Here is a 12327-nt window from a genome sequence, read left to right on the forward strand (position 1 = left end):
ATGAAGTCGCTGACTCCCACTTCAAGGCGTGTCCGACTATTTTCTTTGTATGGTCAAGGTGGGGAAAAGGCCCATTTTCTTATGTTTTAGAGTTTTGCACAGGCCACCATTATCCATTATCTATACCGCTTAATCCTCACGAGGGTCGCAGAGGTGCTGGAGCCTAACCCAGCTGTCTTCGGGCAGCAGGCGGGGTACACCCTGAACTTGTTGCCAGCCAATCGCAGGGCACACAGAGACAAACAAACATGCACACTCACAATCACACCCAGGGGCATTTTAGAATGTTCAATTAACCTACCATGAATGTTTTTGGAATGTGGGAGAAAACTGGAGTCACAGGCCACCAGTTATGTTCTATTGTGTTTTCTTCATCAAAACCATCTCTAAGGAGCAAGTGGAATTCTCTAAAAGAAACATCACAAAAGTCGAAGAACACGAAGAACATTATTACTGCATCAGTATGTCAATGTAATAATTACCACATATCACAATCAAACACATGATGAATCAATAAAAGAGATATTGTATACAGCCTGTGTGTTACCTGTAAGAAGGAAAACCAATCACATTGAACATTTCACGAGGGCATATTCTGAATGAGAGAGAGAAGTTGAGGCACACGTGGACGCTCCACCTCCACGATCACCACTAGGTGTCGCACTTGCTCTAACAATGTCTGTGTGGTTCAAAGGTTGTAGGTGACTCAATTGTTGCCAGAAGTGGATTTTGGCCGTCTCTATTGCAGGTGTAGCATTAATAAGGAATGTTTATTCAATTAATTAGCAGTGGCTGGAATGTACTACCTGCAGTACACTCAACCGCCACTGGGGGCACTATGTCTGGATGTTTTTCACTGGACAATCTTGATGGTCAAATTGGTCCTTTGCCAGTGTGGAATATGCAAATTTGGGAAATATTTACTATACTTCAGCACTCCCTGTTTCAACTCTCCATTGGCAATGTCACAAAGTTTTTTCCGAGGTTTTGAACCATGCGGCTTTTATAAGGCTGTGGCTATACTGTGGACTTTTCTTCCACTGCTAGGGGCACTTTAACCAGAATTACAATACAATACAATACAATACAATTGCCAGTAACAGGCTGTGACTGCAGTTGGAGTAGTAGTAGCACTAGGTTATGCATTAGGTGATATGTGGAAGTAGAGCAATAAAAGATGGACGTTAACTGACAAACTGGAGTGGCAGCGGGCAGTGAAATGAAGATAAGTACTGTTTATTTTCTCTTGGTTCTGTTCCGTTTTAATCAGCAAAGTTGCTGCCATGTTAAAAGGCACTGTTAGGAAAGAATCTGTTCCGGTACATACATGAACAAAAATCGTTCTGTAAATGGTAAATATCACATTTTTCAACATATAAGAAGATGACTTCATGGGTTTCAGCGAAGATGATTAAGGTGACTTGTGATTTCAAACAGGAGAAATTAAGATAAATAAATACTGTTTGTTTTGTTTTGGTTCTGTTCACTTTTTTAATCAAGTTTGCTGCCATGTTGAAAGGCATTGTTAGGAAAGTATCTGTTCAGGTACATACATGTACATTTACAGTTCTAAATTGTTCTGTAAATGCAATAAATATCAGATTTAGATATATCAGACGTAGATAGGTGTGGCTTGTATAAAGGTGCAGCTTGTATATGTTTTTTTCATTTGATTATTTTTTAAAATAGAGTGGGTGCGGCTTACATAAAGGTGCGGTTTATAGTCCAGAAAATATGGTACATGTTGGATTTGTGTGTGGGTGTGGGTGGGTGGGGGGGTGTGTGTTTGTGTGTCCTATGTGTGGACGCTGTGGTATGAAATCTGACATTACAGTGGCATTACTAACTTGCACACAGACAGGGATGTACAAGCAGAGGCATGACTTTCGATAATGCATAGTGATTGACAATAACATTGACAACATTGACATGGAAGAAAAGAAAGCACATGTTGGCCTTTGGGTGCTCTCCAGCTCAGTATGATTGGGTGAAACACCTCCTGCTGCACGATTGGTTAATTGGGTGGAACACCTTGTGTATATAATTGACCATTTCCTTGAAAAAAAAACAAAAAAAAAACGCTGTTACTTTGTTGGCACAAGACCTGTGTAAGTATTTTGATTCCTCCTGTATGCCTACATTGTTTTTAGCCCATGCATAGCCGCCGATTGTCAAAAGGTTATGGGCCCAGGGTGCTGAAACTATGGCGAAACAGGAAAGAAGTGCGTGTTTGTCGCGACTGGCGTTTGATTGAGACAAAGAAAAGTTTGAACCATGGGAAGCAAAGTTCATGGGACATCTCCGACTACAGAAGCTCAGACACGTTGGAAATTGAACTCCCTCTTGCCACATCACAGGAAGAGTTGAGAGAAGACATAGAGAAAACTGCGAAGATTTATGCTGAGCTCATTCACTTCCTGAACGATAAAAGTTTATTGCTCGTAATGCGGGAGGCGCCAGATGACGGACGAAAAGTCCTCGATATTCTGCGAAAGTATTATGCGGGTTCAGGAAAGCCAAGAGTGATAAGTCTTTACACTGAATTGACCACACTGCAAAAGTCAAGCGGCGAAACTGACTGATTATATCATTTGCGCAGAAAGGGCCATAACGGCACTGAAAAAAGCAGACAAGGTTTTGAGTGACAGCCTACTCGTTGCTATGGTGTTGAAAGGGCTGCCTGAGACATTTAAACCCTTCGCCATTTATGTCACACAATGCGATGAGACAATTACATTTTCTGAGTTCAAAGTGAAGCTCAGGAGATTTGAAGAAACAGAGAAAATGCGCGCTCCCGCATCAGAAGATAATGTAATGCGTTCGCAAACCCGGTCGGACTGCGGTGCTCAAAGCGTGCACGTGCAGAGCGCACAGCGATCAGACGCTGTTTGCTACCGTTGCGGCCTGCCGAGGACCTCTGAGAAGGTTCTGTCAACGCAAGGTGTGGTGTGACCACTGCAAGAACTCGACACATCAGGGATCCATCTGCAGAAGGAAGCCGGACCAGGATGACGCGCGAGGAGTGACCGGGCTGAGTGACAAGGAGGCGCACTGCGTTGAGTTGGCGGATGGCACCAGGAGCAAAGGAGTCGCAGAGCGCAGAGGGTATGCGGAGGTGCACTTGATGAACAGCAGAGAGAAGACTGACCACTACATTGCAAGGGGCGCTCTACATTCCCTCATTTCTCCAGAACATCTTCACTGTGAGAGCAGCCACTGAGAGCGGGGCTACGGTGATCTTCTGGAAAGGAAATTACGTCCTACACCACAGAGGCATAACGAACATAATAGGCTATAATATTTGCCAGTTGTAAATGACCAATGTGATCAAACTAAGAGCTGTTTTGATTTGAAAACATGGCATGAAATCCTTGGACATTGTAATATTGATGATGTTCAGAAACTCCAGAATGTCGTTGATTGCATGACTATTAAGGGAAAAATGGATAAGTCTAAAATGAACTGTGAAGTGTGCACTCAAGGAAAGTTTGTACAGAGCTTCAACAGAAAGCCTGAACCACGGGCCAAAACTGCATTTAGAGTTAGTCCACACAGATCTGGTGGGTCCAATTGACCCAGTATCCATAGATGGGCACAGGTATGCACTGTCATTTACAGATGACTATTCTAGCACTGTGTTTTTCTATTATCTCAAAAACAAGAGTGACACTGTGCAAGCAACAGAGCAGTTCATAGTAGATACCGCCCCCTATGGAAGAATCAGACATATCAGGTCAGATAATGGTGCTGAATTTACAAGTAAAGAGTACCAACAGCTATTGAGAAGAAATTGTATCAGACATGAGACGTCATCGCCATATTCACCACATCAGAATGGCACTGCGAAGCGCCAATTTAGGACTCTCTTTGACATGGCCAGATGTATGCTCTTAGAGAGCAAGCTACCAAAGAAATTATGGCCAACTGCATCCGTAGTGAGAAGTAGATGTTTTAACAACCGCACAAAACAAACACCCCACATAATGCTAACTGGGAGACGTCCAAACATGTCTAGAATGCAGAAGTGTGGAACCAAGTGCTATGCCTACAAACATGATAAGAAAAAGCTAGATCCAAGGAGTGAGAAGGGCTTCTTTATAGGATATGATAGGAAAAGCCCAGCCTACATGATTTTCTGTCGTTAGAGTAGGAAGGTGAGGAAGCAGAGACTGGTCAAATTAATGCCAAAAACTATAAGTGAACAGGAGACACAGACTGAACTATCCATAGATGATGACGACGTCGGCATGCCACATAGAGCAAGCACATCCAAGCAAAGGGACATGAGACCAAGGAGTCCAAAAACTGCCCCAGAGCAAGTTCCAGTGACTAGGCCTGAAACCAACCAAGAGACTCATGACAGGCATATTGTCAAACAGGAGTCTCCACGTTGCACGTATGCAATTAAGAAAAATGCTGATGGTTCTGACAAATGTATGGCACGATATGTTGCAACCAGTGTCCGTGTGTTAATGCAGAAAGCAGCTCATGAAAATTTGATTATTCATCAAATGGATGTTAAGACTGCCTATTTGCATGCGCCAATAAATTGTGAGATATACATGTACCAGCCTGAAGGTTATGAGCAGACATCTGACACAGGGACGTTGGTGTGTAAACTGGAGAAATCATTATATCGTCTAAAGCAGTCTGGCCGAAATTGGAACCATTTATTCCATGAATATCTCATCTCAAATAAGTTTGTGCAAAACCCAGCTGATCATTGTGTGTACACAAGAGAGAACAAACATGAAAAAGAAATAATGATTATATGGGTTGATGACTTAGCAATTGCTGCTAGTAGTGAGAATGCACTGAATGCAGTAAAAGAGATGCTCACAAAGAAGTTCCGGATGAAAGATATGGGCAAATTAAAACATTTCCTGGGTATCGATTTTGAACAGGGTGATGGATGCATAACAATGTCACAGAAGCAATGTGTAAAGAACATGCTAGAGGTTTAACATGCATGACTGTAAACCTAGATCTACGCCTTGTAAACAGACAAATACAGTGAAGATGCAGGTTTAATGAATGATGTTACTCTGTATAGAGAAGTGGTTGGGAGCCTCATCTACCTTGCTATGTGTACGAGACCAGATCTTTGTTTCATAGCAAGCTGTCCCAGTATTTCAACAAGCCCACAGAGGACACTTAAAGGGCACCAGTGAGAAAGTATTGTGCTGCATGAAATGTCAGTCTGATTTGAGAATACAGGCTTTCAGTGATGCTGATTGGGCAGCAGATGTCACAGACCGTGACTGCACAACCGGTTATTATGTCACCCTAAATGAGAAAGGCCCATTGGTCTCATGGAAGACCAAAAAGCAACCAACAGTTCCATTGTCCACATGTGAGGCAGAGTATATGGCACTGGCTGCAACCATCCAAGAGTGTTTACACCTAGATCAGTTGCTGACATACATGAATGCTTGCAACTATGCTACCCATTGTCTACGAGGACAATCAGGGAACAATTGCATTCGCAAAGAACCCAGTTCGAAGACAAAGATGTAAACACATAGACATCAAGTACTATTTCATCAGATCAACTGTGTTAAATGGACACATTTGTTTACAAGATTGTCCCACAGATCAAATGATGGCTGATGTGTTTACCAAATTAGTGACCAAAGACAAGTTGGTTAGGTTTACAAAGGTTTTGTTTGGGAGAGAGACTACGTTATTGTAAAAAGTGACCAAGCAGTCATATATTTGTGTTTCTTTTATTTCAAATGAATCATGTAAAAGAATACCAGAAAAAGGGTTGAGAAAATTAGATGTTTTGATTTATTATTCCACACATGAGAAACCATTGCAGTGCTAGCTTTAGTTTGTCTTAACTGATAAAATATTATAATTCTATTGTCCCATTATAGATGACTCAGGTGAGAGCAAGTGGGGGTGTTGGCCTATGGGTGCTCTCCAGCTCAGTATGATTGGGTGACACACCTCCTGCTCCACGATTGGTTAATTGCGTGGAACACCTTGTGTATGTAATTGACCATTTCCTTAAAAAAAAAAAAAAATGCTGTTACTTTGTTGGCACAAAACCCGTGTGAGTATTTTGATTCCTCTTGTATGCCACATTGTTTTTAGCCCACGCATAGCCGCCGATTGTCAAGACACCATCAGTCTTACTTCCAGTTCTTGCTACTTTGTAGATGTTGTCAAACCTCTCACAAGACAGTTATGAGTGTCTCAAAACACACTATTTACAGTATATCAGTGAAATTGCTTGCAACACACACACACACACACACACTCACACACACACATAATGCCTCTACATTCCAGTTGTAATTGCTACATTTCAACTTGCTTTGCGTTGTTGTGTTTGCAGCAATTTATGTGCTTTCAACTGCCCACAATTGGAGAATTTTCAAGACTCATCCAGACTAAGGTATACATTTGTAAACTTTCAAAAAGACTAAATATTTTTCAAAATATGTTAAAATATCAAATGGATGATAACAAACATTACCGTATGTTCCGGACTATACGTCGCTCCGGAGTACAAGTCGCACCAGCCATGAAATACATTAAAAAGAAAAAAAAACATATACAAGTCGCATTGGAGTATAAGTCTCATCTTTGGAGGAAATTAATTGTGTGCTTAGTACACATCATTTCTACCGAGCTACGATGGTAACATTTAGCTAACATTCACACATGTAGCATACAAGAAAGTTACTGTAAGATAACTTTAAACTCACCAAAATGGTTGTAGATCGATTAAATAATCTTTTATTTATACCTGACAGTGTGTGTGTGTGTGTGTATATATATATATATATATATATATATATATATACACATGTTTTCCCCGTGCCTGCGTTGGTTTTCTCCGGGTACTCCGGTTTCCTCCCACATTCCAAAACCATGTATGGTAGGTATATTGATCACTCTAAATTGTCACTAAGTATGCTTATGAGTGCAGTTGTTTGTCTCTGCGATTGGCTGGCAACCAGTTCAGGGTGTATCGCGCCTACTGCCCGATGACAGCTGGGATAGGCTCCAGTACGCCCGCGACCCTTATGAGGATAAGGATAGATAATGGATGGGTGGATGGATGGATATATATCATATATATTAGGGGTGCAACAGTATACATGGGTGTATTAATACGTTTCGGTATGGCATGTTCGGTTCAGTCCTCTTGCTTACCTGATCAGTTTTTATTATTAGCGCGAGCTTACGCAGGGACGCTGTAGACTGTTGCTTGCGGGAGAGGAGAGTGGTGGCACAAAAGAGGAGCCAGTATGCCAGAAGCCGTGATAAATCATAAATGCGGGGATAAATGGCATTATTATGGCATACGCAAACAAGCCAGCTCGAAGGTCCCCCCGTACACTGAGGTCACCTGTTTGGGAACATTCTGGCATTCCTGTAAAAATCGCCGATGGGGAAAGGTACGTGGATAAGTCCCAAAGTTGTGTGTCAACATTGCTACATGAGATCATGTATGTTGCAGGTAGCACGTCTAAAATAGCGCACTTAAAGCGGCTTCATTCTCCGCTGCTCCTCTCACTAGCCGTATGATGCATTCATGAACCTCAGAAACATCCCAACTCAACAAAACACAAATCCGACCACAACACAGATAACCCAATTTGTTACAATATGCTGTTGAACATTCAAAGACTTCAATGCCTAAAATGTTTATATAACTTCATAAAAACTTTTTTAAACTTACTGTATTTTTTTTTCATTATAAAAAGAGTTTAATTTAGCAATAATTGTAACTGTTAGTGTATGTATTTTTTTCATCAAAAAAAGTGTATACATGTACTGTAATGGCAACTTGTCTTTAACTTAAATACTTAGATGAGTCATAGGCTGTTGCTGCTGAGTGTTTAAAGATTTCAATGTCTTAAATAAATTTGTTTGCACGGTTCGGTTTGAGAGTAGGCTGTCCAGACCCATTTCTTTGGTGCAAAAATGGGTCATTTAAAACCATGACGTTTTAATGGCTATGTTTACATGAACACATTTATTTGGATTAAATACCTGATCAGAATAAAACTGCTACATATAAACACCTCATTCGGAATATTCTGACCCGATCAAGCCCATGCCGATCAATAATTTACTACGGAAGACAGAGTTAGTTTATGCCGATTGGTAATCCGATTGACGCGCATGGAAACACGTTATTCTGACATTTTGGAACAAACCGTCTTTACTGCCTCATGTCTCTGACGTCATTATAAGTGTTTCTGTTAAATCCGAGAGCTTTGAAGCAGAACGAGTGTTGTTTTGTTTGTTGTTTCGTTGAATAAAGTTCAATAAATAATACAATTCAATAAAATTGGGAAGAGAAAAAATAGCAGCGCTAGCGAAAGACATGGCGGGCACAAGACTACTGGTACATTTGCAACTCCATTAGGAAGTGTTAACACAACGTAACAGCGCAAACAGGAAAATATGCAAAATAACACTTACGTTTAAAGTAGAAATGGACGGAGCGCTGTTTAGTTCACACCAAAGTCGTCACCGGCTTTTTCTACTACTACTTCTGGTGTGATGTATGAACACGCAAGTCTTAATTGGATCAATAGTTTTGTGTCCATGAAAACAGTGCATCCAATCAGAATTTTAATCTGAACTCTGATCAGATTGAAGAATTTTTGTCTATGTAAACGTAGCCAGTGTTAGGGATGTCACAATACCGGCAAAATCGTGATATTAAAATTGTCATGATTTATCATCTTGTGATATGTCATGATATTAATATCAGCAAATATGTTTATTTGTGCAGTTCCAGCACCCTCTGGTGGTTAGGTTATTAGTGCAGTTTAATTTGATGTTAATCACCAGATGAAGGGCAACATAACACATTTGAGTTCCTCCACAAATTGACCTAATTTACAACATGTGCATGCGTTAGCAAGTGCCTCAGTATTAGGTGTTCAGTCATTGTAGGTCATTTACATACATTGAGAGAAATGCTAACTGTACTATTTGGGCTATATGTATAATTAGAACCACAGCTAATTATCATTGTGTAGAGACATATACATGCAACTACTCATGTTTATTTTATTTGTATTTCGCGTTCAACAGAAACCATACACACACCCACACAACCAAATTAAACAGAAATTAAACACATTATTGCTCACATGAACAAAATATGTTCTAACCAATAAAGATCCCATAAATCAGTCAAACCTGCACATAATTTTCAACATCTCCGTGGGCCTGCTTCAGCCAAACACAACATTGTGAACTATATAGACCAGGATACTTTGCGTTGCTGAGCCAATAGGAACGCACTGGCCAAGCCTATTTGTGAATGCTGTTATTATGTACAAAAACAGAATATTGTCATGTTTTTTTTTAAGATGAGGTCTTTGTTTTACAATATTGTGAGCTTTTATACAGTATTGTGATATTTTTATATATCGCCAACCTCCCCACAATATCGTGATAATTATCTTATAGTGATCTTCATATCGTGTGACATCGTACCATGACATTTGGACATTGTGAAATCCCTACTTAGTGTATTACCAGAGATGGGCACTTTATCCTATTTTGCCAGACCGTCCTCAGTCTACGACCTGGGCAACCTTCTGTCATCGTTCATCCTTAATTGGAAAATAATCGTCCTCTGTCCCTGTCCATCCTTGTCCTTTCAAAGCACTTACATCCTTACATTTCACATGTCTGTTCCGCCGCCAAAAGAAACAAAGAAAGTGTTGGAGCATGACACCGTACGATAGAGTCGAACGGCAGAGGTTTCATAATTCATAAACATTATTTAAAACTTATTAGCTGGCTAATTTCCTATTCACACAGGAAATAATTGTTTACAACTGTCACAAGTTACAAGTGTCAACCAAGATACGTAGCATTTAGCGACACAGCCATGGTCGGTCACCAGACTGAATGGCGGTGTGTAAACTTTTTTGAGGTAGAACGAGTGCTCCTCCTCTTGTCCGCTTGAAGCAAAGTGAAGTCACTCCCTCCCGCATATAAATATGGTGAGCACGCATGAGACAAGCTGCGCGTCGTGAGATTTCACATTCGGTCTGAAGTAGTGTATTGGCGGATTACATACGCAAGACAGGCTGGGCATGTTTCTGTCAGTCGTCAGTGAAATGGGCGTCCTGTGGTGTAATCCTTGTTGTTACACGTGTTGAACCACTAGAGGGCAGACTATGCCTGTGAGTACATTGTTACTGCAGGGAACGCACATGAAAAAGAAAAACAAAAGGGCTCTACAGTGTTGTTGCAGGCATTTCATAAAGGCGGCCTCTGTGGTAACGCAGAAGAGACCAGTGATCTTTCTTTTTAAAAGAACCCAACACAACACATCTGTTGGTACTTGACCCGGTATGGACGAAAACCCACTTAAATCCTTGCTTAGTCTGTCCTTGTTTAAAAATTTTTCGTCCTCCGTCCCCGCCGTCCGGAACTTCCTTCCCTGGGACGAAATGCCCACCTCTATTACCAGAAGTAACCTTTGAAACAGGGTTCCGCCTCTCTTCAGGTCATTGAGCAGCCCCTCCCGTGTAGTTCTGGTCTGATTGCTCACCTTTCTCAACATCACTGAAACCCCACGAGGTGTACTCTTGCATGAAGCCCCACTCCGAGTGAGGCTGACAATCATCATTAGCCTCTTAATTTTTCAGCAAGCTGCTTGGCAATTGCCCCATAGCCCATTCCAGCCTTGTGGAGGTCTCCATGCCCATGGTAGACTGACTGATTGTGGGGTGCATATGTGTTTTTATGGAGCTAACAACATCAATTATGTGCTACTAATTTAACTGGATTTGGAAGTGGGCTTTTTAAAGACAGAGTAACAGGACTTTGATGGCCAGAATTCTTGCTAATTGGCATGTGTTCAAATACTTACTTTTAGCACTCACGTACAAATACATTCTTTAAAAAAAAATCATACGATGTGATTTCTGGATTATTATTTTTTTAAGATTCTTTTCTCTCATAGTGGATATGCACCGATTAGGAAAATTTCAGACCAGAAGTGGGAGAACTTGCAGAATCGCAGGGTGGTCAAATACTTATTCACTTCACTGTAAATCAGCTTGTCAACTGCACATGTGGCAAAAATCTGAATTTAGCAATTAGTTAAGTTAGGCAGTGTATGACAGAGTGAAAGTGAAAAATATTTATTTTTACCCCATAGTTCCCCCTAAACTATTGTTGCAATTTTTCTGTATTTTGAGTTATCTAATGATTTAATACATTTGAAAGTGATCCACATGCACATGGATGAACTTGTCTAACTGATTGTCTCCTCTTGTTCCCTTTACAGCTAAGCGGCTAAAGAAAGGCATGGCAACAGCAAAACAGAGACTTGGAAAGATTTTAAAAATCCATCGAAATGGAAAACTCCTTCTGTAGCATGCAACAAACTGTAGGACTGGAAACCGGGTCCCACTTTCTTTTTTTCCTGAATAATTAACAGTGAGAAAAAAAGATGAGACGGGGGAATTTTAAAAAAACTACATTTTTCATCTTTCCAAGACCAACATCACACAAATATATTCCTGCCTCCCCTTTTACTTTATAACTTTGAGATATTCAAGTGTACATAATCTCCTATAGATATTTTTAATAAAACATGTCTCACGTTACTATATCAGTTATCAGGAGCAGAAATACATTGCAGGCATTCCATTTTTTTTCTTTTAGAAATTATCCTTTGCATGTAAATCAATTGTATGTGTCCTTGAGTTTGGGAATTTTGATAAATATTTCCACTTGATGCAACCTATTATTGCCACACCAATGTTCAAGTTGAGAGAGAGCAAAATGACCTCATTTGTCACATCCCATAAAGGGCTTTTAGCTTATCACACAATAGTTTGAGTCATCAAGAGCAATCACTTATTTGTTGCTAGTTAAGTTTGCAAAACATTTCCAATGTCAATATTTATTTATTTAGTATTGACTCAATAGAACTTTTAAAAGATACTGTAAAGCACAATGTGAAAATGGGTAGCAAAGAGCATATACCTGGTATCATTGTCAAGGGAATCAAAATGCCTGACCCTTCAGTCAATGCACGACCCGCGCTATACCAACAGAGCCAGAGACGCCCCGACAGAGTCGTCGCAATCTAGCCATTTCTGTAACTGTCAACGAAACGTAAAAGCATCTGGACAGATATTTTGACCCAATTTTCATGAAAAAGTGCTAGAACCTTCTCTGGTTTGAAGGGTGCCTTCTCCAGGCTGCTCATTTAAGCCTCTTTCACAGATGTGGTATTTTTTTCATGAGCCAGACCATGTGACCAAGCTTTCTGTCACAGGATAGTACCTTTTGCACCAGAATGTCTTGATAGTAGGGGTGTAA

At 40.5% G+C, this 12327-nt stretch overlaps 1 protein-coding gene across 2 annotated transcripts in view; it reads left to right on the top strand.

Moving 5' to 3' along the window:
• phf2 (PHD finger protein 2) overlaps window positions 1–11737 on the top strand; it is a 271699-nt gene extending 259962 nt beyond the window's left edge. The window contains exons 22-23 of one of the 2 annotated variants that reach the window (XM_086041365.1): window positions 6344–6403; window positions 11285–11737. In XM_086041365.1, the coding sequence (XP_085897491.1) occupies window positions 6344–6402 (59 nt within the window). In that variant the 3' untranslated portion in view covers window position 6403; window positions 11285–11737. The remainder of the gene's footprint in view (window positions 1–6343; window positions 6404–11284) is intronic. The other variant, XM_086041364.1, reaches the window with a different exon arrangement.
• The last annotated feature ends 590 nt before the right edge of the window (window positions 11738–12327 follow it).

The sequence above is a fragment of the Filicampus tigris genome, chromosome 9, assembly GCF_054856515.1.
Source record: "Filicampus tigris isolate MCC_2025a chromosome 9, RoL_Ftig_1.0, whole genome shotgun sequence".
In the NCBI taxonomy this organism is placed as follows: domain Eukaryota; kingdom Metazoa; phylum Chordata; class Actinopteri; order Syngnathiformes; family Syngnathidae; genus Filicampus; species Filicampus tigris.